Source organism: Nyctereutes procyonoides, unplaced genomic scaffold, assembly GCF_905146905.1.
Source record: "Nyctereutes procyonoides isolate TBG_1078 unplaced genomic scaffold, NYPRO_anot_genome, whole genome shotgun sequence".
Classification (NCBI taxonomy): domain Eukaryota; kingdom Metazoa; phylum Chordata; class Mammalia; order Carnivora; family Canidae; genus Nyctereutes; species Nyctereutes procyonoides.
The window spans coordinates 22183798-22209729 of record NW_026575048.1 but is presented as its reverse complement, the minus strand read 5'-3'; the positions used below and the strand labels follow the sequence as shown (position 1 = coordinate 22209729).

Below are 25932 nucleotides of genomic sequence, written 5' to 3'. Positions count from 1 at the left end.
CCAGTGCAACGTCAGGGGCTAGTTCTCAGCCAGCTGCCAACCGCTACAAGCATGAACTCACGATAGCTCTGCCTCCCTATCATCTATGCTGCAAGGGAAGAGCGGCCCTGAACAGATGTGCTCCCTTTACCCTGGGCAATGGGGTCTGGGCTGACACCTCTCAGTTCCTCATCTAACAACCTGGGTCTCTTCAGGAAGAAAATCTGGAGATGGGATCATCCACTTATGTGCATGCCTCCGTTTTTTTCAGAGGCCCTTCCGTCACATGATCTCATTTGCTCACCTGGACAATCTTAGCGATACATTTAATTGGTTCTTTGAAGATCCTTGGGTTTCCAGAGCCAACCTGTTTGAACAAAATACCCCCAGGAAGGGACAGGACCTTGAACTTTTATTGGCTCATACCTTGGCAGTAGTTGGCAGCTAGCTGAGAGGCCCTGAGAAGGGGGAACAGGATTAGGAGGGGCTGAAAGAGGGTCAAGGGGACAAGCAGGAGAAAGGAGTCGGGGCAGCATTACGTGCCAACCACTGGCCCACTTCACCCTGTTGCAGAAAGAGGCTCCAGCAGAGCCATTTCCCTGCTTTGCCCATCCACCAGAGAGACCAATTCCATCCCCAAGGCCAAAAATAGAAAAGTCTAGAAGAAAAAGAGAAGTGACAGGAGAGGTAGGGGGGAAAAGGATGGAATAAACCAACCATCAGAGGCTCTTCAATCTTAATTCATTTTATTCTACAAAAACTACTCAATTGAAAGTGGAAAAGCTAACCAAAAAAAAAAAAAAAAGTTTTAATATGTTCTTTCTTCCATAGCAGCAAGCTTTGTCTAACAAGCTTTCTTTAGTGCAAATACTGTAGGCTTGTATTACAGTAAAATAACAAAACAAAACAAAACAACAGAAAACACCACCAGAAATGCTTCAGAGCAGAGCTACTCCTCAATTTTCAAAGCTATACAAAGACTTTTGAGCTTGTGGTCCTGCATGGAGAGGCCTATTTGGAAGCCTTTCCAATGGAACCATTTCACCAATACTTAAAGAAGAAGAAGGAGAAGGAGAAGGAGAAGAAGAAAAGAAGAAGATGCTCAGAAAGGTAATTCAATTCCCCGTAGAGCTATAGGAATCTTGTACAACTTGTTTGCCTCCAGAATCTTATAGCAGACTTTACTCCACATCATTGACATATCTCAAATACAGATGCACAGAGCTTATGCTTTTCCACTATATACCAAAATACGATATATACATCTCTCGCTGAAAAGACACCCTGATACCTATTCTTTATACAAAGGCGAATATTTTCTTCCTCCACATCAAGTAACCACAAACTAAAATAAATGGAATAAACTTTTAATCATACAGAGAAAATAATTTTTGAGGAACAGGGCAGGATCTTTCCTTGTATTCTCTTACAATGTAGACTTTTTGGTGACCACTGTCCCCAGAGGAATGACAATCCATCTTTAAAAACAGAACCATTTTATACAGTTTATACAGCACATGTCACAAATCATTTTAGGAACAAAAAAAGCATCATTAGCCTAAATTTTTTAAAAAAAATGAAGAAAGAGAGGGAGAGAGGAACCGAGTATTTTAATGCTGTTTCTCATCAGGCTTGGTACAACACAAAGATGTAAACATTTTAAATAAATAATAAAATAAATGTCAATTTCTTCTCCCCCTCCCCTTCCTATCCCCCACTCAAAATTTGACCCAGCCTTTCCTGAACACATCAGCATTGGAAAATGAAAGCCCTCTGTTGATGTATGGCCAAAACACTAGAAGCATGAAAAGATGTCAAATTAGTAGTGGGATGACTGAATTTTTAAAAGTAGCAAGAGGCACCCTGGAAATGTACACACACGTACACACACACGCACGCACACATCCAACCTGTCAATAAATAGTGAGATGCTGGCTTTTAAGATGAATGCCAAGAAGACTCAACAAGCAGAAAGTAGCAAGACCCCTTTACTTAAGTTTTAAAAAGAAAGTTACGTCACATATCCTATTGGTCCACAAATTCTATAAGGACTCAGATTACCCCTCCAACCATCTGAGGAGTGCAAAGGAGCACATCACGAGGGAGAGGGAACAGAAGTCTGGAGGCGAGAGGATATGGGGGGGGGTCTTTGAGAACCAACCTCAGATTGAAGGCAATCTTGCCTCAGATCTTTGAAGAAAGACCTTTTCACCTCCAAGTGTTTTCATTCATCCATTACTTGGGGGCCTTAAATAGGGGATACCCTCATCCCTTAGTCTTATCCTAAAGAGGGTATATTTACAAAAAGTGCCTAACACAGTGCCTGGCACATAGTAGGTGCTTATTCCTTTCCTTCTTAAAGGGGCCATGTGATATCTGATCCAGAAGGAGACCGACCGGAAAGAGAAATGGTGAGATTGCAGAAGCACTGCTGGTCCATCAAGGTAAGGGGAGAGAAGTTCCAATGCTTATGGGTTGAGCCCTCCCTTAGACTCAGAGCCTAGTGGGAGCAGAGCAGAGACTCTTCCCCAAAGCCTGAGAAAAAGGAAGCAGTAGCCTCTGATGGCTCTTGGCTGAGTTGCTTGTTTGGCCATGGTGGACACACCTGGCCTTTCTCACAGGCAGAACAATGATTTCTTTCTGAAAACTCCCCCCGTGAATTCTCTGCTTACAGCTGGCTCCAGCAGTTGCCTAAGCTTCACCTGGGATCTCCTCTCTTTCCTGTGTCAGCAGCTGTCCCCAACCACTCAGCCAGGAAGAGGACTGATCCCAGAGGCCAGCCAGGTGGCAGAGAGGACTGTGTGGTGCATACTAGCTTGTCAAGGAGTGCCTGCCCTATGCCGTCCCAGAGCTGCCTGCAGCCCAACTGGAGTTCACACCAGCTGCCTCACGGCTGGGAACACAGGAGAAGCACAGCAGTTTCCAGCCCAAGCACAAAGGCACCCCCACTGCAGCTGTTCCTTTAGTTGGAGCCACGGAGGAGAAAGCAGCAGGCCTGGCGTCTGGTAATTCTGAACAATGGTGTGTGTGCATGAACTCAGAGAACAAGCCAGAAGAAGAAAAGAAGGACGTGCTCATGAGTTAGGGGTGAATATTCAGCCTTCCCCAAATAACCTCTGGCTTTGGGGAAGCCAAACACTACCTCCTAGAACAAAGCCAGAGGGTCCTGAAGGGGACAGCTTAGAAGCTTCTAAAAGCCTATGGATTGGTAGATTTTGGCCTTCTGCTGGTCCCAAAGCCAACACAGCTTGAAATCTGAACAACAGCCAAACTGTCTCAGGAATGTCCAGCCTGGCCCCGAGTCACAGACTGTGTCCTGCCTTGGGATCAGTGCTGTGCAAAGTGGGACACAAAGGGTCTTTTAGAAATAAAACACCAAAGCAGCTTCATTTAAGAAATATGTATACATATATATGCAAATATATATGTATATATATGCAGAAAAGAAGCAAATAGCTCGCAATTGGCCACAAATACCTCTTGAGATGATTAAGCCTTTCAGAGCTGAGCACACCCCGGTTTTCTTTGCCCACCTCCTGCTATTCCTGGCTGACTCTGTGTCTTCAATTAGTCTGAAGACGCCAGAAACTCAATTGCCCAATCTAATAAGGAGTGCCCCTCCCAGAACCTCTGGGAAACGTGGAGGGCAGCCTCATAGCCAAGGAATGTGGGAAATAACATTTTTAAGGGATTTTTGGACAAAATCCTTTTTTTTTTTTTTTTTTTAAATCTCCACGCTCTGCATGGCCTAACCTTCCAAGCATCCCTTCAGGTCATAGCGGGCTGTATATCTGGAGCATCTGCTGCTCCATTCCGTGTTCCATTCTAGTGCATGGAGAGGGGATGGGCAGGAAGGACCAGCTCTGAGGCCTGGGCGTGTGAGCTAACATGTCACAGCGCTCTCTCAATCTCTTTCTCTCTCTCCTCCCCCAGAGGAACTTTGAAATTTAACCCCCACTGGGTTTGATTTAAATAATATCTATATAATTTTAAATTATCATACAATGATCTCTAGAGCTGAATCACAACAGCGGGGGTCCCCCAGGGCACTAGCCCAGCAGAGGCCAATCCTAGGGGGTCAGCCAGAGCTATGCCCTCAGGAGGGAAAGGCTCAGAGGGGTGGGAAGCAGGGACCATGCTGAGCTGTGCTCTTGCAGGAGGTCGGGAGGACTCCCCACTCCCTACCCCACAGGAAGGGGGCACCTCTCCAGCAGTGGGAAGCAATACATCTTATCTGATTTCAGCAGCCCCCAGGAATGGCATGTAAGCCCCAAGCCTTAGCAACAGCTCTGGGCCAGTGGTTCACAGCTGGCTGGCTGGACCTGCAGAGCACTGCGGGGGACGGAGTATATAAAAAAGAAAGCACTCCATCAGATTGTAGGGGACCACAGAAGGTAGAAAAGGCCTGGCATCCAACTGAGAGGCAAATCCCACTCTGCCTCCCTCCTTCCTCCCCTACCTTTCCATCCACTGCAAAAGTGCCTTTGAGGCTTCCGGAAGGGCCACCTGGCAGCAATCTGGGGAGGGGCCAGGCCCACGCTCATTAAATCTCCGTGGGTGGCGTCACCCCGAAAGCCAGGCTGGGGTAGGGCAGAGCCAGTAGGGACCTGGAGCGACATGTGATTCCTAGGGAGGGACGCCTCCCTGGTCTAGAGAGAAGGGTCCAGGGGCAGGATGGCGAGGCAGTAATTATAGGAGACGTCCTGCTCAAGACACCAGGTAAGGGAAGCTGCCTAGGACACCTGCGTGGCTTGTTGGCACTATTCCTGCCCTGGTAATTAGGCATTTGGCAAACCCAACCTGCGCCCCAGCTGTCTCACTCACACCCTGTTTTCTGGCCAAGCCGCTCCTCCAAAAAGTTGTCTCCGAGGATGGGGAGGAAGGGTCCTCCGAGCCTCCCAGTGGTGGCAGCATTTCCTTGAGAGCTCAGGGAGCCCTGCTGGTGGTCCTGGAGATGGTGGTGGACCGAGGAGTGTCAAGGGAGGGAAGGTTCTGTATTGCACATTGACTGTCCCCTTCCGGACAAGTCAGCCCCAGCAGAAGAGTCCGTCACCTGCTGCCCATCTCCAGAAATGAAGAGCTTTAATATTCAGACCACCCAGATGAAATGTCATGGCAAATTTGATAAAAACCAAGAGGAAGTGAAATTGACACTGGGGGGAAGGAAGGGGTGAAGAGAGGGAAGGTGAAACCAAAAGGCACTGAGCATGCCGGGCGGGGTGGGGAAGGACACCGTCACTCCAGAGATGCAGCGTAACAATGGCACAGGATTGGTCCACACCCGCTGCAGGCTCTTCAGAAGCTGGAGAGATGCCTGAGTCCACCAAACCAAGTTCTCCAAGGCTTTTCAAGAAACAGGATTTGCTTTGCAGGATGCATGAGGGAGGAGGTCCTGTGACTTCTAAGAGATTGCTGAAGCCCTCCGGCGCCTCACCACCAAACCCCACCTAGGTCTCCCTCGAGCTGGGAAGCTCTCTGGCAGGGTCCCCCTCCTGGCCTCACGGCCCTGGAGCACTTGAAGGTGCTAGTCCCTGGGAAGGAGGCAGAGACGAGGACCCCCTGGGAGCTGGGTTACAGAGCCAGTAGGGTGGGGGAGTTCAAGGAGTCCGATGACTGGTCCCCACTGCTACTGCTTCTGCGGTGAGCCTTGGAGCAGGACTCGGAGGGTGACGCAGGAGACTCCTGTTCCAAGACGCTGGGGTAGGTGAAGACGAGGTTCGAGGTGCCCGGAGTGATGGCAGGCGTGGAGGTCACCACGATGGGGGTGTGCAGGGGCTCCTCCCCGTAGAAGCCCCCAGCAATGCTAATGGGCTTGATGACAGAGCGCTGGGCCTTGTCTAGCCCGGCGGACGAGGATGAGGGGCTGTCCTCTTCCAGAGGCTCCTGTTTCACCACCACGGCACCCACTCCACCGCCCCCACCACGCAGGGGCTGCAGCCCAGAGGCAGAGGGTGATCGGCGCTCCTCGGGGCTGATCTTACACACGGGCCCATGGGCCACCAGCATGAATTCCAGCTTTTCCTTCTCCTTCTGCAGCTCAGCGATCTCTTTCTGCAGGCCTGACTTCTCCTCCTCCAGCTCCTCTGTCTCCTGCAGGAGGGGAAAGAGAAGTGTGTGAGGGACAGGAACTGGCCAGAGATCTGCTAGGGGTGGGAGGTTTGAAACCAGCTGAGAAAGGGAAAACCATAACTGTGCTCAGAGGACCAACGGTGAAAGCAGCCAGCTCACAACCCTGGCCACAGACCCCACTGCTTCTAAGTGACCTGGAGGCTCAAGATCACTTTCATGTCCAAAGCTCCAGACTGAGAAAGGAGGAAAGTCGGCTTGGAGGAAGGATGAAACAACAATTAGCTGCCACGACTGAGGGCTTACTTTGTGCCAGACACCGCAGAACAATCCTCCAGAAGATTTCTGAAGCAGGTATTTTCCATCATTTTGCAGACAAGGAAACTGAGGTTCAGAGAGGTTTAGTAGTCTGCCCAACGTCACAGAGCAAGCAGGTAGGGCAGCCCAGACTTGACCCCGACAGATCTGACTCTAGAGTCCATCTGCTACCATGCTCTGGTACCTCACTGCCAGGACTGCCCTCAGCTACCCTTGAAGGTTTACAGTGAGGTGTGGGGTAAGGGAGCATGGCATGTAGTTTCAGCCCTCTCTCCTTCTCACACTCTTTCAACCCCATCCAGCCCGCCTGTGGGTGCAGAAACACTGAACTCTAAGCTGCACACACGAGCCAAGGATGGCGCCAGGCTGGCAGGAAGCACTCCAGCAGTCCCGGCTAAATTGTCATTGCCCCACTTCCCTTTTTTGCTCTAATTTCTGAAGCATGTGATTCAGGGCACACAGAACCCTCAGAGAACATTCCGTTCAGTCCCCGCGCTTTAAAAGATGAGGAACCCGACAGGCCCCGAGCAGGCACGTGAGGATGGCAGGGTCCCCCCACAAGGAACTCAGCCCCTTCCTCTGACACAAAGCCAGAGAGAAGCAGCAAAAGCACGTGGAGGGAGCAGGTATGAAAGATGCAGAGGTGTGTGTCACGGGCCTCCTCCCACTTTTCCCCGAACACAGATTCCTGTTCAAGAATGCAATGATATGGGCCAGAGCTTCACAAAGCAGTGTACAGCATATTCCACAGTGAAAAAAAGTTTCCATCTGTCTCAAGGGTCTGACGAACGTCATGAGCTTCTGAGAGGTTTCCTGTGGAGGATGTGGCTCAGGGGCCTGGGTGGCTAGGGCGGGTGGGGCGGCAGGGGAGTAGGGTGTGAGGCTTCTGGGGGAGGGAGAGAAGAGGAAAGCAGGGCGCCCTGGAGGAGGGGCTATTCTAGGGCTAGTGTAGGGAGCACCCAGGCTCGACCCAGAGGACCTGGCTCCTTAGAAGGTAAGTGGTGGGAGGACTCCACTGGGGGAGTCTACCCAGGGATATCTGGTCACTAAGGGATCTCTTCACCTAGTGACAGAGAGCGTCTGCTTGCCCTGCCAATGCTCAGACACACACCTCCACCGGACACTCCCCGTGGGCCATGGGGAATTCATGCAGTATATATTCAATCCCCAAGAGGGAGGGCTCCGAGTCCCAGATGGACAAAGGGAAGCTATAAGCAGGTGGAGGGTCCCAGGAGCATTCAAAGTCACACAGGAGGTGCAAGGTAATTTGTGATTTCCAAAGCCCCTCCCCGGCCTGGTCACCGTAAGGACCGTCAACAGTCTCTCTCATGTCTTTGCTTTGAAAACATTCCACCCAGAAGAGTCAGGGCTTTGGGCTTCCTCCACACGCCATTCAGCCCATCCTAGGGCTAGGCCCTGGAGGGAGTTACGTGAAGCTGGTCAGGTCAGGCTTTTAAGAGGGAAAGGCAGGGCCACGGCCCCCAGGTGTGGGCAATTAGGCAGCAGGGGAGAGTGACTCACGTGGGCAGAGTGAGCTATCAAGGTGACAGCTTCAGGCTCATAGCAGAGGTGGGGAATCCTTCTGCCCATGAAGGATATGAGAAAACCCCAAGACAGTACCACTCAGCTGGCCCATGTTCACTTCCATGAAACCCAGAGAACTTCAAAACCCAGCAGAGGTGCAAGAGGCCCAGACAGCGGGTCTCCCCCTGCCCAAACTGGATCACTTTGGATGATCTGGCCACTCCTGCTGGTGGTAGGGATGGGGGCGGCGGGAACCACGGGAAACGGCCCTGGAGGGGGTAGGTCTGGGACTGAGCTGGCTCCCAGGGCCTAGCAATGCCAGCACCCTCTACCATCTGACAACCATGGGCCCCGGGAGGTCCGAGAGCAGGGACCGCTCAGGTGCTGAGTAAGAAAGGATGCTAGGCCCCAGGAGGCTGTTGAGTCATTGAGTCGGTTCCCTCCCTGGGCCCAGGCTGGTGGGCCCTCCCTCCCTCTCCCCTTCCCTCTCTCTTCTTTAATTGGGGTGGTGCTAAACCGATGTGTTCAAAGAAGGGCTGTTTCTGTCCACCCTGACTCATCTCTAGGCCACTAGTGGACAAGGAGAGGGTGGGAGGCCAGGAGCCCCAAGCCTCTTGCTCTTGTCCACCCAGAAGTGCTCCCACCCCACGCAGAGCTCCTCACCGCCTGCAGTTTTTCCGTCAGCTCCCGCCGTCGGTTCCGGCACTTGGCTGCGGCCAGCTTGTTCCTCTCCCTCCGGATTCGACGTTTCTCCTCCTCTTCAGGGGACAGCTAGAGGCCAAAGTCAAGGACCATGATTAGGTTTGAGTAAATGCTCCACCAGCTTTTATTTTCTAACTGTATTTTAAGAAACTCTGCTGAGAGGCACCTGGGTGGCACACCGGTGATCTCAGGGTTGTGAGATCGAGTCTCACTTCGGGCCTTGTGCTCAGGGTAGAGCCTGCTTGGGATTCTCTGCCCCTCTCCCTCTGTCCGTCCTCCTCATGTGTGCACGCATTCTCTCTCTCTCTCTCTGTCTTTCAAATAACTCAATAAACCTTTAAAGATACAAAAAAAGAAACCCTTCCTTTTTTGAATGTGCAGGGAGAGAAAGGCGAGAGGAGGCTGGCTGGCATGGGCAGTTCCAGAATACGTGGCTCACTGCTGTAGCCACCAGGGAGGACACTTAGGGCTGAACCTACCCTGGAAGGTGACATCCCATGTTTGAGGGGAGGCCAGGGCAGCCATGTGTCAGGGACTCATCAGCCTAGGCAAGATAGTAGCATTTATCATGCCAGCCCTGATTCAGTGCCAAGGCCAGAGAGAAGAAGCTGGGGCCTCTTCCCCAGAGTCCCCTCATACCAGCCAGGCCTGGCCCCACCCAATTAAATAGCTTCTTCCAAACCCTGGCTAATTACTCCTCCCCACCATCCTGCCAGCTCTGCAAGCCTCATTATCCCCATTTGGTTAAGTAGCTAGGCCCACAGTAAGAACCACCCTGGAGGGGGGAATGTTCTACTGCCAGGGGGTAAGCCAAGGATGCCACCCCACTCCCAACTTCCTCTGCCTTTCCTAGAGTGCCAGCTGCTCAACGTTCAACCTGGGGGACTCGCTAGTGTGCCTGGCACAATGCTAGGCTAGACAGGACAGGCAAAAGGAGAAGGAGCCCTCAGGCACATTCAATCCTGCTGCCCACCACATCCATTCATTCAACAAATGAGAAACTTCTATGTGCCGCCAGGCATGGTTTGAGGGGTTGGAGATTTATCTGAGAACCAAATGAACAAAAATCCCCCTGCAGAGTTTACAATCTAGCTCCTTATAAGGAGGCTGGATAGAGGCCTGTGACTCATGCCCTAGGGCAAGAACTCTGCTCAACACAGTGCTGATGCTCTGTTTACATATAGCCCTTCCTGTGACCCCAGTGCCCCTCGCAGGCTGAGGTGACTCGAGGAGATGGCTGTGGGCCAAGGCAGAAAATAATTCCAAAAGAAAGGCCATCCCATGCAGTTCTCAGACAATGACGGCATACCTACTATGTGCCAAGCACAGTACTGGGGGCTTAGAAGATTGCATGTGGGATAAGATCTGGGTCCTATCCTCAAGGGACAACTTGGGGGAAAAAAGCCAAAGCCACTTTTGGAGGAGGTGAGAAGAGGTGCCCCATTGAGAGATGTTGCCTCACTGCCAGCCACCCCCTGAGGGAAGGAGTCGTGGTCCTGGCTGGGCCCAGGTCAGAGTCCACAGTGCTCGCCACAGCCTGCAGTTCTATTGCTGTCATGTCCAAGATGGCAAAGCAGGGCACAGCATCAGAGAGGATGATCCCCACCCTGTCTACACAAAGGAAACTCCGTGGCCCCAACCAAGGTGCCAGAGTCCTACATCAAATGCTCCAAACATTGGCATGGAAGCAAGCCAGTCAACTAACTGTTCAGAAAGAACCTCTCTCTGAGGCATCAGGCCACCAGAGCATAGAGAGGCTCACCTCGCCTTCCCAACTTTCAAATCCACCCCCAGCCCCCATGTGGCCCCCCCGAGGTGGGGGCAGGAAGCCTAGTGGGCTATAGGGAGACCTACTAGCTTCCCGCGACCGCCAGGAAGGTCCCTGTCTCCCAGGGCTTCCGCTGTGTTCCTGCCTTGCCTTGTCCTGCGTCTGCCTCTGGGGCCTCCTTCACTCCCGGGACACTTTCCCCATGCTCCTTCACCACCTCCCAGATGGCACCGCACTGGGCTTAAGAGCCAGGCCCAGCTCAGCCCTCACTGCCTCTGTTGTCACCTGCAGTGGCCTCCAGCTGGGGCACAGAGAGCCCGCCCAGTTGGTAACGGCCCTGTTAGCTCCCTGGCCCCTTCCAAAGGCCTGCTCTTAGAGCCCATGTTCATCCTGGCTCCACCTCCATCCTCAAGCCCTGTCTTCAGTCCCAGCCTCGGAAATCCTCCACCTCCCCCCAGAAAGCCAGAGGCTCCACATCCTCTCTTCTGAGCAGTCCACGGCGGCCTGAGAGCAGAACACAGATACGGCGTTTCTGTGTGGCTGTGGACAAATCACTGAGCCTCATTTCCCATTTAGAATATGGGTTTGCGGGACACCTAGGTGGCGCAGCAGTTTGGCGCCTGCCCTTCGGCCCAGGGCGTGAACCTGGAGTCCCTGGATCAAGTCCCACGTCGGGCTCCCTGCATGGAGCCTGCTTCTCCCTCTGCCTGTGTCTCTGCCTCTCTCTCTGTATCTCTCATGAATAAATAAATAAAATCTTAAAAAAAAAAAAGAATATAGGATTGCTAGGACCTGTCCTATCTTCCAAAAAGTTTCTGTCGTGATTAGATGAGATGCAGTGTGAAAGCCCTTTCTACTAGAAAGTGCTGGAAGGGAAAAGATATAAATCAGAGGTCCCTTTGCTGATGCTTTCTCAGAGCCCTGAAAGAGTCCAGATGAACCAGAGATCCAGAGTTCACCCACTTGGATACCTTTTGCTGTGTGTGTGGGTTGGCTGCCCAGCTGAGGTCATGAGGCCACCTGGCTGAGGTCCTAAGTACTTGCTCCTCCTAAACCTGTCTCAACCTGAGCCCAACAGTTACCAAGAGAGCCTGCTGGCCCTGCTGCAGTCCTGCATTTGAGCAGTCCTGGGTTCTCTACTCAAAGGGCTACCAGGGCTCCCCTGGAGGCCCAGAAAAGCCCCTCATCCTTCACTGACGACGGGCAGAAAAGATGAAGAGATGGTTGTAGTACATTTTAGCTTCCCTTCCCCCTTGGCAGCTTCCGGACAACTTTTGGCCTCCTGATTAGCCTAGAAGTCTCTCCCCTATCTGTAAGATATGAGGCAGCTAGCGGGAGCTGTCAGCATAGGAAGTGCTGAGGGGTGGTGACACCAACAGAGTTACAACTCTAGTGTGTCAGCCCCACCACGTACCTACCCACAAGCCACACACTCCCTGCTCCCCGCCTTCTCAGTCGCCACCACTGGCCTCAGAGGAGCCTCTGGGCAAGCTCTGAGGAGGCTAGCGAGGCACCATGCTGGCTCTGGGTAACAGGCTCCTCTCCCTGGCAGAGGTCAGCAAGGTGGAAGTCTGCTTCAGAGGAAGACCCTCAGGCTAGGAACCCAAAGAGCCAAGGTTCCAGGATGCTACTGCCCAGGTCTCCTGCGAGCTGCTGGATGATTGTCTGAATTCCTAAGTGATGTGGGATAAAATGCTCCTGGCTCTCTCCCTCCCTCTCAGAAAAGGAAGGAAATTCTCCAGACAGATTGTCTTAAGGCACGCCTAGGTGGTATGCTGGGAAAACCACAGGGCTGAAGGTCAGAGGAGGTGGATCCCAGCCCTGGCTCTGCCACTAACTCACGGTGTCACCCTAGACGGGGCCCTTCTCCTTTCCAGACCTGTGTCCTCATCTGTAAAATGGGTACAGAGGGGAAATTGGAAAAACTGGTCTCCTAAGTCCCATCCGGATGCAAGCTTCTAAATTTAGTGTGAGCTTGGCCCAGAAAGGAATGGAGAATGTTCAGCACATCATACGTTTTGTCCTGCTAGCTTGAAAGTCACAAAACTGGCTCTCACTTAGGGGTCACTTCCACAATATGGTACCAGCTCATCAGTGACTGTAAAGCTTGACACCTTGGGCTCCTGAAGGAAGCATATTTTATAAAGGACAGTATGATTACCATTACTGCAATGTTGACAACTACAATTCTGGAGAGTAACAGTAGGGGAGAGGGAGATATCGGCCACTTGCCCCAGGAGCAAAAGCCCAGCAACCGCAAGCAGCAACTATTAATTTTTTTTTAATTTTTTTTTTATTTATGATAGTCACAGAGAGAGAGAGAGAGAGGGGCAGAGACACAGGCAGAGGGAGAAGCAGGCTCCATGCACCAGGAGCCTGATGTGGGATTCGATCCCGGGTCTCCAGGATCGCGCCCTGGGCCAAAGGCAGGCGCCAAACCGCTGCGCCACCCAGGGATCCCAAGCAGCAACTATTAGTGTCCACAACTCTCCACACCGCCCTGTGGGGTCCTGCCATTAACAGAATAAACCAGTGTGTAGGGGATGCAAGGCCCAGCTTTGTCCTCAGAGAAATGGAGATCCTGTGAATGCTTCCAGTTCCTCAGATTAGGAACCCTTGTAATCCTAAGCATCCTGGGGACTCTTGGCCCTGGATCCATGATTCTCCACAGCAGCCCATGTGCAAAAGGTTTTTGTATTGGGAAACTGTGGACCTGGGATCCCAGAATGCAAGTGGATGGTGGTAACTGATAAGAGTGATTCTCCAAGCTAATATTTCATTTCAAAGAGGGATCCTACTGCTAAAGTATTTTCCCTTCCCTGGATCCATGGGGGCATGGTACTGTGGAAAGAGCACCGCACAGAGAGTCCAGGGAACTGGGTCCAGACTTCCTCACTCTCTTGCCAAGTGGCCCCAGGCAGGTTTGTCTAGGCTCTGGTTGCATCATCTGTGAAGGACGGCAGAGGCAGCTTTCTGAAGGCTCATCCCCTCTTATTATGCAGGACTCTGATTTCTGCTTTTGGGAATCAGGGGGCCCGTCGCTATCTTGGTTCACTACTAACACAGATGACATGCTTTTGAGTATGTAGACAGTGTCTAGAGAGCAGCTTTCTGGTGTCCCTCCCTGCCAGGCTGACTCTTTCTCAGAGCTGAGCCCTTTGAAGGGAGGACAAAGCTGATGTCTGACCTGCCCCCCATCACACGCTGTTAGCTGAAGCAGCTGAGCAGACTCCAAAGACCCCAGAGTTACTGCACTTCTAGGATGGGCATTCCAAGTATTCGAAATGGGATCCTGCTCCAAGCCAGAGGCCTAGGACACCAAGCAGGAATGCCAAGGAGGATGACCTGGGCCTGGAGGGTGACCCTTTGGGTCTGCAGAGTGTTTCACCTGCACAGATACCAGGTGACAATTAAGGACCAATCCACAAGAGCTCCCGGCCAGAATTTGGTTGGCCGTTTGGCCTGCAGCCCCTCTGCCACGAATCAGGGAAGGACACAGCTGTAGGCAGGCCCTAACAATCCTTCCCATCTGCTGACACCTTACCACATACAGTGTGTGTTCCCACATGTGATCTCATTTGCGTGGTAGTAAGTCCTGTCCGGCAGGTACCATTATCCCCATTTTGCAACTGAGGAAGCTGAGACTCTGGGATGCTAAGGGACATGAGCAAGATGACAGAGACAGGCCTGAGTCTTGGGCCTCCAGCTCTGCTTCCAACAATGAGTGTCACGGGCCCCCAGTCCCGAGCTCCCTCTTGTCCTCAGTGCTCCCAGGACACTGCCTCAGCCCCTCACCAGTACACGGAAAGACACTCCATGTTATGAGGCTCCGAAAGCCACCGAGGTGGCTCCTTCACCCTGACCTGAGCTGTACCTGCTCATCTCTCCTCCTGCGGCCCACGGTGGTGCCAATGGTCTTGATCACGCCGGGTCTTGGGAGTGCCATATGCCCGGGGACAGAGGCCAGGCCCGGCAGGGGGCTGTAGGGGTGCGAGCGGGGGTACGGGTTGGACATGGAGGTGATCACTGTGGGCTGCACCATCCACTGCAGGTCCTGGCTGGTCGTGATAGCGTTGATGGTGGGGATGAAGGCGCTGCCTGAGCCAGGCATATCTACCCGAAATTTCTGAAATGAGGAGAAACAGAGTATTGAGTCAGTAAGTACCCCGCAGAAGAGGACATGCAGAGCCAGGAGGGAGAGCAGAGTCACTGCCTGTGGGGCCAAGCTCAGAACACTCGGTGGGCTTCCCTGGACATGCAAGAATGAGTGGGATCTTAACTATTCCTGAGGCCCCATGTCAAATCTGTTCCCCTGAGGGCCTCGGGACCCCATTTCCAGGTGGCTCATGAAGATGTAATCATATTACAGCTTATTATACCTGCTTTTGTTACTTCCCAAATAGGTGTAGGATGGAGCTGTGAACCGATCCAGGGTGAGGCCAGGTCCACGAAAAGGTGCCTTCCAACTCACGAGACTGAAAAGTGGTAGCATTTGTGGCCAGATTTCCCTCTAAGTCCTTGTCCTCCTCCCGGCCCTTGACCACCATGTTGCTTAGAGTAGACACACTCTCTCTCTACCTACATATCTGTGTTCATAGATTTGTCTGTGGGAAACATCAGTGCTGCTAGCTCAGAGTTTTTTCCTGTCTCTCAACTTATGCCCAGATCGTGTTGCAGAACTCTCCGGAACATACTGCAGGAAGCATTCTATTTAAAATATAAGATGATGACAGAGTACAAACACTAAAATGGGTCACGCTCCTTAGCAGTTGGTCTTGGCCTTTTTTCAGGGCAGGCTACTAGAAAGTGAGCCAAAGAAGGGAAGGACCTCCCTGCCCCCACACACACTCCCTCTCAGGTTTCCAGCTTTTCAGAGGAAAGCTCCCCTCAGGGAGTGCTTACCCTCAGGTGATTCCCTCTCCACATAAGGGTTCTGCAAATTCTTCCTTCCCTAACCGGGTGGGTGACATGATGAAAGTCAATGTCACTTACTAAGCACTTACTAAATGACAGACACTGTGGTAGTGTTTGACCTCAATTATCTGATTACTTCTCACTCTGAGGTAAGAACTACCATTATCTCCTTTTTAGAGGCAGAAATTTAGGCATACAGAGATTAAGTAATTTGTCCAAGGCCACCCTGCTCATAACCCTGCTCATAAGCATGGGGGTCAGGATTCAAACACAGTTCAGCTTGATAAAGAGGCCAAGGTTCCCAAACGTGGCACAACACAAGCTGCTGTGCATGGCTTTTTTCTTCCTCGAAATCCAGGCCCAAGCACTGGTACCAACCCCAACTGCCCTCAGAGCATCAGCTCATCCCTGCCAAGAGCCCCTACAGACCATCCCTTTCATCCAGAAGGCCCCATAGGCCCAACCCCAGATAAAATCCTGCTATCATTGGCATGGGTGCTATAGCATCCCCCCTATTTTGGCCTGGTCAGACCCAACCAGGAGTAGAAGTATTAACAGCAAGGCCAGCTGCCACCATTGTTTCTGTCCTGGGTGACGACACCTGGATTCCTATTGTGTTAATAAAGTGAAGCTTAGAGCACCTCACAGTAACTGAGGGACCTGGGGACCCTTCCTTGCTCGTTCCCCTCCTGCCAGCTGCCTGACCATCTCATCTGGGTGGTGGAATGAATGTCTCTGCCTCACTTCTCAAACTGCCCCCCACCACCCCAGGAGCCCCAGGGCAAGGGGCTCAGTGAAGAAAGCACAATCCAGCACCAGAGGTTCCAAGATTCCACGAGGAGAGCCACCAGTGCAACGAATTCTGGGATTCTGTGAAGTTACCCATGCAACAGATTCTGGAATTCTAAGAGAAGTACCAAAGATTCTGAGTCATCATGGAAGGCAAAGACAACTCGGCTTTTTATCAGGAGCTGACTGAGCCGTGTGTGTGTGTGTGTGTGTGTGTGTGTGTGTGTGTGTGTGTGTGTAGGAAGGATGCACTGAACGAGGAAGATTCCAAGTGGGAAATGATCTTCAAGGAGAAAACGTAGACAACCGAGCCAGGCCTTGAGGGGAGGCAGAGTGTTGAAAGCACGTGAGCGTGGCCGAGTGTGCAGAAGCACCAGAGGCCCAGACGGCTACGTTTCTCCTGGGCGGCTGGATGGGAGGCGAGGACGTGGCAAGAAGTCAGCGCCGTACCTGGAGTCAGGAGACCTGGATTTGAGGCCTTCGCAAAACCACGGAGGACTGTTTGCCTGTCTATGAGGGAGAATCCGAACACCACACTCACTGCACTGTCATTATAAGCAGCTCCTTGTAATCACCGGCCATGAAAGCACACCAGTGGTTCTCAACCGTGGCTGCCTATTAGAATATTCTGAGGAGCCTTTTCAAAACACCAAAGCTGGAGCCAGCCTCACCATTAGAGTTCTAAAATAACATGTCTGGGGTGGGGTTCTGATAAGGTATTTTTCTTTAAAAAAAATGCCCGAGGAGATTCTAACGTGCAGCCAGGGTTGAGAAACACCGCGCCAAAGGCCGGGCGGCACCATCCTCCCCCAGCCGCCGCCGCCATGATGGTGCGTCACTGTGTCTCCGCGCTCCGCTTGGGGTGGCTCCAGGAAAAACCGCCAGCTTCCCACTCCTGGGAAGCACCCAACATTTTTATTCCATCTTACTCCCCGAGTTAGGTTAGGTTCCGGGTATGAAGAACACCTGAGGCATCCAGCATGCGGGTTTAATGTGACCCTGCACCTCTGTGAGGGAACTGTCAGCTTTTCTCTCAGGACACCTTCCAAGAAAATCCACTCCCTCCGCATCTCAAGAAACAAAAGAGCTCCTGTTTCAGCCTAAAGGAAGCAAGCAAAAAACCTGAAGCACAGCGTGGAGGCTAAGATCCCTGGGGAATAAGTAGATGGCCCTCAGTCCCCCTGGGGCCTCTCCAGGCCCACCGTGCTAGGTCGATAGAACCTGCTCCCCGGCCTTCAGCCAGATTCCTTGCAGCTATGGCTTGGTCTAGACAAAACAAGACAGCAGTGAAAACAAGGCACTGGGTAATGACTGCCTCTAAGTGCATGTACAACTGGTTTCAGAGAGAGGTAAAGCCATCTGGATAACACACTGGCTCTAAAGAGTGCAGGGAAAAATGTCCCATCCCCAGAGGGGCCTGGGGCTGTGATCCAGAAGGCTTCTGTCTCCTGGAGGAGCCTCTCTGAGACGCTCCCACAAGTTTAAAGGAGATCTAGAAGCTGTGACTTGTCTCAGCTCCAGACGTATTATCCAGAAAGCTACCCTGGTGTAGGAGAGAGGAGGTGAGGCTAGGAGTTTCTGGTCCTGGGAGTCAGCCCGGCACTCTTCTTTGACAACTGGCCCAGAAATCAGTCAAACGTCATGCTGGGATAAGTCATGGTTCTCTGTGGAAGGGTTGATACTGAACAGACACCAAGATGGGGTTTCTCTGCTGAAAGCATTAGGGTAGTGAGCCCTGCCGCAACACAGGTGTGTCCTGGGGACGGGGAAAGGGGTGGGGAGGTAGAGGAGGGGACCCTGGACCTCCCTGGCATCCCCTGGGGCCCTCCAGCCCCCTTAGAAGGAAGCTCTCCTCCTCCTCCAGGGACAGGATGGAAGACGCCCGGTGGCCAAGTGGCATTCCAGCCTGGCAAAGCCTCCAAATGCTTTATTTGACTGTGTCATCCTATTGACTTCTGGGAGGGCAGGGATGCCTATAAAAGGACAAAGTGGCCCCCACCGACCTCCTCGAGCAGAGTTTGACAAAACTTTGGCTGTAAAAGGCCAGATAGTAAATATTTTGGGCTTTGTGGGTCACGCGGTCTCTGTCGCAACCGCTCAACTCTGCCGTCTAGCGTGGAAGCAGCGGCGGACAGTATAAACAAACAGGTGTGTCTGTGTTCCATGAAACCTTATTTACAAAAATACCTGGGCCACGCTTTGCCGACCCCTGTTCTAGAGGACCATTCCCTCTCCTAATGCTCAGGTTGGGGGGGAAAAAAAAGAAAGGAAATAAGAAAGCCAGAGAGAGAGAGAGAGAGAGAGAGAGAGAGAGAGAGAGAACTCTTTCTTTAACTCAGGGAGTCTCACTCACCAGTTTGAATCTCCATACCCTAAAGCTGAAGTCTGAGCCCTTATAAGCTTTGCTGTGGGTCTGTGGGCATCATAAAAACCCTTCTTTATCCTGAAGTCCCTGGATGTAAGGGTGCCATGGGCTGTTCAGTCCTGTTCTCACAACCTATAAGGAACACAGCTCAGAACACAGAGCCCTAGAATCACCCACCTTCATCAGGTCAGAACAGTCCCTACAGCCTAACACTTTTTGATTTGGGAAAATGACCTTCCTGAACTTGACAGCTGGGCCTTGGATTCAAAAATAAGGGTCACAACCACAGTCTTTTCCATCAGGGTGTAGGAAGTAGGGTTTGGGTTCCCATTTCCTGCAGACATGGGCAGGGCTTAGCCCAAAAACTTCTGAGCTGGGCAGAAATGGCATTTGAGGTGCACTGAGGATCGGTGTTCTTGGCCCGTCCATTCAGCCAGGCATTCTGCCATCACACTGATTCTAGACTGGGCCCTCAAGCTCTCAAGCCATGAACCCCATGAATATCTGTGACCTGTCTCAGCAGGCAGGCAGGTATGACTGTGCCTGTCTGGAAAGGGACTGGCTTCTTTCTCCTAAGAACCCCTTTTCAAAAATTTGCAGCATTGGGCATCTGGGCAGCTCAGTGGTTGAGCGTCTGCCTTCGGCTCAGGTTGTGATCCCCGGGTCCTGGGATCAAGTCCCACATCAGAGCCCCCGCAGGGAGCCTCCTTCTCCCTCTGCCTATGTCTCTGCCTCTCTGTCTCTCTCATGAATAAACAAAATCTTAAAAATAAATAAAATTTGCAGCATAGGAAAAGAAAAGTTCCAAAATCACCAGAGATTGGCTAAGGGGGAAGAGGAGAAAGGACAACTGCTGCCTCAAACACCCCAGGACACCCAACCAAGGTCCACTTTGACTCCAATGCTATTTTTTAAACTGGGGATGTTCTCCAAAGCCTTCTATATGGAATTCAAGCAGTCTTCACAGATTCTGCATTGGGTATCACTTGGACCTTTCCTAGATGAAGAAAGCCACTTGTGTCACAGTGGAAATAGCTCCTAAGAACTCATGATTTCCCCCAAAGTTTAAAGTACACACTCTCTCAGGTGACCAGCCTCCTGTCAGCTTCCTCTCTTTCCCAGCTTCTCTCAGAAGAACCACCCTCTCCCCCTCATCCTAACTGCCAGGGTGAAGCAAAGCAAGGAAGAAAAGAAAAACAAGGGACGGAACAAAGTGGACGGTACGGAGTTCCTCCCAGCTTCCCCAGTTTCTTTCTGGCCAGAAGCCCGACTCTAAAGCATGGCAGGGGAGTGGGGGGGGGTGTTGGGGGGGTGGAATTCTCACTATTCTGGGTACCCTCTTCTGCACTCAGTGCAAGGGCATGGCATCTGATCTTCCCTTCAACCACAGCAGGGTGAGCCTGGCCAAGTCACTGCCAGGGAGAGACAGACGGTGGTGGGCAAGAGAATGCCTGTCTTCCCTCTCTGGCCCAGTGAGTCAGAGGGATTGAGTTACCGAGTGGGGTTTGGAACAGATCTATTCGCCTCAATCAAAGCAGCTGCTGTCCTGTTGAAATGTAGTGACCATCAAAAGACACCACATGCAACATGTCCACAAAGTAATGAGGCTTTTTTCCCTCCCTTTCAACAAATAGAGCACAATGAATTCTCAAAACCAGTACCTTAATTCCTGTTTAATAGAGGGGGCGGGGAATCTAAAGTATGGATGGCAAAAGTGCCTACTTTGCTGTGCCTTGTCTTGGTGACTGCTCTCCCAGGCGGACTCTTGAAATCAAGATCAAAATGCCTCGGGGTCCCACTGTGCTTTGGACCCAGCTGGATCACCAGTGCCTTCTATGGCAGACTCAATTCCTTCTATGTCCCATCTTTCAGTAACTTCCAAATATCAAAACTCACCCTCAAAAGGACAAAGATTTGTGAGTAGGGACGGTTTTTGAAGGAATCTGCTGAAGGCGATTCCAAAAGAGGGGCGTTGTCAAAGGTGAGTCTGACAGAGCCACAGCAGTCAAAGAAGTGGTTAGGCTCCTCCAGGAATAATTACAAAGAGCACCACAGTGACCTGGGTGTATAAGTTCTGGTGTGTTTGCATAAGGTAGGAATGAAAAGGGGCACCTGAGTGGCTCAGTCGGTTAAGTGTCTGCCTTTGGCTCAGGTCATGATCCCAGGGTCCTTGGATTGAGCCCCTGCATCAAACCCCCGAATCCAGTCCCCTGCTCAGCTCCCTGTTCATGGGGAGCGTGTTTCTCCCTCTGCCCCTCCCCCTCCCATGTTTTCGCTCTCTCAAATAAAATCCTTAAAAAAAAAAGAGATAGAAACAAAACAAACAAAAAAAGAGGCTCCTAACTTGACACCTTGAACAATAAGGCAGGCAAAAATAAAGCAATGGAAAATTCAACAGCCACTCAGACAATACATGACTGCTACTTTACCCAGTTCACTTTGATGAAAAAGTGACACTGACTTCCACCAACAAGAATCAGTAGAACAGACAAATTCCTGGGATAACATTTCGTTTGATCCTAATCTACAACATCTACAAGATCAAAGACAAAAAAAAGGGGGGGGAGAGGGGCACCAAACCCTTAATATCCACCTCCCACCTTCCCACCAATTCTGAAGACCCCCCCCCTCCCAAACAATCCCCAGGGTCCTAATACAAACACATCAAGAAAACAAGCCTTGGGAAGTTGAAGACATTGTTCCTGGCACCCTAAAGAATAGACCAACATCGAAATAGGGAAAGAAAAAAAAAGCACTCCTTTTTCAACCAGGTTTTATTTAGAACAAATTTTTTTAAAAAAACTGCATTTCAAAGTCACGCAGTTCCTAGCGAACCACTGTTAAATATATGGCATTTATTTATCCCGAATTAAAAAGAAAAAAATCCTAAGAATTCCGAAAACTCACCAAGTTAACACTGTCTGAGGCTGGAAAAATACCTTCCCCAGACAGCTCTTCTAAGAATGTCCCGTAGGGGGCACTAAAGAGGTGTGATTGGGACAGACTTGGGAATCACAGTCATTTCTGGTAAAAGTTCTTTGATGTGAGGAATGTCCCAGCCTGGTACAGTTGGCAAAAGTTCACTCCGGGGAATTTTGTGTGTGTGTGTGTGTGTGTGTGTGTGTGTGTGTGTGTCTGTCTGTCTCTTGGGAAAGGGCGGTTGCCGAGGACGAGAGCTAGTCTGGTATTCCTTGATTCCAGAAAGGAACTGTCCCTCTTGGTTTATTTTCACAAGTTATCTGAGGAACAGACAAATGGCAGCCTTGGAAAAGTTCTGGGTCTTGTTTTTGTTTTGTTTTTTCATTAAAAGGGGGCCCAGCTGATGAAAACAAGTTATGAAATGACCTGTGTTTGTGTAACTGGCTGATTGCGTAATGCTCAGGCTCTGAAGCGGTAATAGTCGAGCAGCCAGGCAGGGCATATATCTGGGAGGTGTTTTCCTAGGAAAGTTAGAAGAGAGAGAAAACAACAACAATAAACAGAAAAGGCCAGGAGGGGGAGGTGTATGCAACTATTATTGACAAAATAAAATTGCCAATGACCAACCTTTGAGATTAAAACTATAACTGGAACAGGAAATATTTTTCATGCTTCAAGTTCCTGCCATATACAAGAAGAGTGGTTTTAACAAAGAGTTATCTGCCCCCCCCACCCCTCCGAAGTCCCTGGAACTCATGGCCATGTGTTAAAATCAAGCTTTATTAAGCTAAGAGAGAAGAAAATTCTGGGTTGAGTACACAGCAACAAACCTATCGGGAATATGAGGCCCCACGAACAAACAGATCAGGAAAAAATAATATTCACTGACCCAAGGGAAAAACCAGAGAACCCTCTCTCTTATACCGACTGGTCCACTGAGAGGCCACAAAGGTGGAAGGCCCAGCCCTAAATGCCAGGAAAGCCTCCCCTTCAAGGAAGCGGAGAGAAATAAAGTGATTACAAGTTGTATCTGGTATGTAATAAAGTTACCTTGAGCCCCAGATCGGGTGGGGTCCTAGCAGAGACTTGGGAAGTTAACAAAAGCCTCTCAAGTCAATCCTGAGGACCACAGAACAGCTTTGCTCCAAGTTGGAGCCAGGATGGAAAAACCTCCCCCCCCCTCACACCCCCTTCCATAGGAGTGGACAGGCTGAGAAACTTGTCCAAAGCCGCATTACCTTGCCAATCCCTCTGGTTTGAAAGGCACCTCACTCAAGCTGCCGGGCCAAGCAGGCAGGCGTATATGCGAGAAGCCCGTGCACTAGTTATTACTAATTGCAAAATCCTCATGTGTTACAGCATGCTAGGAATTAGCCCACAGCTGCTTTTTGCTTCGGTAATGAGGCCCCATTACACCCTGCTGGACTGAGTTCTCTTCCTTCTTCCTAGCACTGGTTTCCTGTCTGATTTTCTTCCAAAACAGGGAATTGCCTCCGCTCACATCCTGGGCTCAAAGCCCTAGTGACACAGATTATTCAGTTGGGCCACTGATGTCCGGTCTGACTTCCCATTCGGGCCCCAGGGTCTGGGCAAAGCCAGGCAGCAAGATTGTCATATTACAGTGATAACTGCCACAAACCAAAATAAAGCAAAACAACAACAACAACAACAACAACAAAACCCACAGCAGCAGAGGGACAAGATATCAAATGATCTCTTTTGGATCCAGGGAAGAGAGGGATGTTTTGGCAGCTTGCTGAATTGAAGAGTAAGGGAATGGGTATAAATGACTCCAACCCATTGCCTAATGCTATTTGGATTCAATTAAAATCACCAACAGGACTGGAAAGCAAACAAAATCGCTTTTAGGACAAGATTTAAAACTCATCACCTTGGTGCTCATTATTAAAGGGGTGCTGAATGCACCCCCTCAATGCACAGACTAGGTTCTCTAGAGTGGGCGCTTATGGAGATGCAGGGGACATAGAGAAAAGCCATTCTGGGGACTCACCAAGTATGGGGAATCACTTTGGAACAAGGTATCCCTCTTCAGATCCCAAAGAGCCGTTTTTCCATTTTATTTTCTGGCAGGATCCACCCCACTGGGCTAAGCCCACCCCAGTCCCTCCTGGCTGGCTGGCTGGCTTCTAAGAAGCCAAGGCCACTGCCTTACCAGAGCAACTCTTGGCTGCAGCCAACTTGGCTAGAGACTCCGCAGATCCTGACCAAGATGGGCTTCAGGTTGTAGTGGCCGTGTTTGTTAAGCCAGCTCCCTCTGAAACCTGGGGGGGGGGGGTGGCTGCTACAGAGGGCAGACACCCCACCAGCACCACCACCCCACCAGCACCTTTCTGGTATTTATAGACACAGATCGCAGGCACAATCCTTCCAGTGCAAACCAGTCCGGCTGCTTTAGAAACAAGTTGTTTTTCCGCTTCCAGAACCACCCAGGAGCCTAAGCAAAGGTCTCTTCACTCCCACCCCCCACTTCTCTCTGCAGGTCCTTGCCCCAGGTACACCCCCCCCCCCCCAGACCGTCAAGGTGCCCCTTCTGGCGGCAGCACAAGTTCCTTCTCTGACCCTAACAGGAGAGAGATGGGCGCAGGGACACAAAGGGGCAGGCCCCGAGCCTCTCGAGGCTGACCTCCTCCTCCCCTGACCTTCGCACCCTATTCCCAGAGCGACAACCCTCGCCCTCACTCTGGATTACTTGAAGGAGCCCAACCATGTTTCCGAATCCCTAACCTCTTTCAGAAATTAAGACTGATGGAGGGGGGGGGAGAGGGAGAGAGGGAGAGAGGGAGAGAGGGAGAGAGGGAGAGAGGGAGAGAGGGCTTTCCCACAGGAATAGTGTCCTTGGATGTCGGGAGGGGCCAGTGGGGGCAAAGATTTGTTTTGCCCACCACGGAGGAGTGAGGGGGAAGGAGGGAGGGATTTCTGGGAGAGGAGTTAACAGGCTCCTGCGAAGGCGACGCTGGGGGGGCGGGGGGGTTGGAATTCTAGGAGCGAGTCTGGGTAAACGTAGTGTGAGGAAAAGAAACGTTCTGCCGGCTCTTCTAGCCCACTCCTCGCTCCAGTTTTGTTTTGTTTTGTTCTGTTTTTTTGAGTGGTGGGAAAAGAAGGGTACACAGGACAACAGGAAAATCCAAAACTTGCAACGGTGACCCGGTAGCAATGTCCTCGCCAAGCCAAAAACGCGGGGAGAGAGAGCGAAAGGGGCCGTGGCGGCGAGAGGGGGGCGGGGGTCCGCCCGCGCCGCCAGGTGCACCCGGGGCCCGCACCTACCTGCTGGCCGCCGCCGCTGCTGTAGGACTCGGCGTGCGCGGGAGAGCCGCTGCTGCCCCGGGACGAGGTGTCAAAGTTCCCGGGATAATCCTGGTACATGATCCGCGGTGGGGGCCCGAGAGGAAACAGGGTGTTTTTCTTCCCCCGCCCTCGCCGCGGCCGCGCACCGGCTGCTGCGCGCTCGCTCCCCGCGGCCGCGCCTGGGGCTCCGGTCTCGGCTCCCCGGCGTCTCCGCGACGGTGGCGGGCGCGGGCGGGAGGCGGCGACAGCCCGGGAACCGTGCCTCGCGAGGGCCTCGCGGGGCGCTTCTGCTCTCGGAGCGCCGCGGCCCCGGCGGGTCCCCGGGCCCTCCCCGCGCGCGCCCTCCCGCTCCCGCTCCCGCTCCCGCTCCCGCGCGCAGCCGGAGCCCAGCCGGGACGGCCGGCGCGATCAAAAGCTGGAAATCAGAAAGAAACGGGAGCCCGGCGGGTCACGCCTGCCAGGTCCGGGGGGCCCCCCGACTTCAGACAGGGCGGAAAAGAGAAAAAAGCGAAAAGAAAGGCTGCCCGCCGGGAGAAACTTCTATTTCCTCCTTTTAGAAAAGGAGCTGAGAATAAACTTCCTGTGGCGGAGTCGCCGCCGGAGTTTCGGAGCCGCTCGGACACTTGCGGGGAGAGGGAGCCCGCGCCCGGCGTGCGGGGTGCCCGCTGCGCTGCTAAGAGGGACGCGGCCCCCGCGGCCCCCGCTGCCGCCGCTGCCCGCGCCGCCGCCCGCCGCCCGGCTGCACCCCTTCCCCGCGCCCAGCTCCCGGACGGGGCCGCCTCGCCCGGCCGCGCCTCTCTCCCTCTCTCCCTGTCTCCCGGGCCCGCCGAGCGCCGCTCACTTGCTCGTCGCTGCGCTCGGAGCCCCTGCGCTCTGCCCGAGATGAGTCACTACAATGGCACGAGTTCAACTCCACACTCTTTATTCTCCAGCCCCTGTACCATGTGGATTCACTCACGTCAACCCCAGACTCCACCTTGCAGGGAGGAGCGCGCGGGGAGGCGGGGGGGGGGAGGAGGAGGAGGAGGAGGAGGAAGAGGCGCGGGAGGAGGCGGGCGCAGCGCTCCCCTCGGTGCCCCGGCTCCCGGCCGCGCTGACGCCAGCCGCGCAGCCCGCGCGGGGAACGGAGGCGGTGGCGGGGCCGAAGCGGCCGGGCGGCGCGGCTCGGGGGCGCCGAGGCGGCCGCGGCCCTTCCCCGCCCCCGCGCACCCCCCGGGCCCAGCGCCCTTGGTCTATTCCACTGGCGCACGTTGCCAAAGATGGTCATTTGCGTTAGAGGACG

At 52.5% G+C, this 25932-nt stretch overlaps 1 protein-coding gene and 1 long non-coding RNA gene across 4 annotated transcripts; both read right to left on the bottom strand.

Annotated features, from left to right (window-relative positions):
- Positions 1 to 1330: 1330 nt before the first annotated feature.
- On the bottom strand, positions 1331 to 25932 carry FOSL2 (FOS like 2, AP-1 transcription factor subunit). Of its 3 annotated transcripts, none has more exons than XM_055326964.1 (4): positions 25492 to 25932; positions 14232 to 14483; positions 8551 to 8658; positions 1331 to 6069 (listed from the first exon to the last, which is right to left on the bottom strand). In XM_055326964.1, the coding sequence occupies exons 1-4, from the start codon at positions 25915 to 25917 to the stop codon at positions 5551 to 5553; spliced, it is 1305 nt and encodes a 434-aa protein (XP_055182939.1). In that variant the 5' UTR covers positions 25918 to 25932; the 3' UTR covers positions 1331 to 5550. The 3 variants fall into 3 exon arrangements, with proteins under 3 accessions (XP_055182939.1, XP_055182940.1, XP_055182941.1); XM_055326965.1 differs by having other exon boundaries at positions 24630 to 25561; XM_055326966.1 differs by lacking the exon at positions 25492 to 25932 and adding an exon at positions 23518 to 23632.
- On the bottom strand, positions 21266 to 23506 carry LOC129510752 (uncharacterized). The gene is made up of 2 exons (XR_008664684.1): positions 22583 to 23506; positions 21266 to 22025 (listed from the first exon to the last, which is right to left on the bottom strand). It is a non-coding gene; the product is annotated as an uncharacterized LOC129510752 (long non-coding RNA).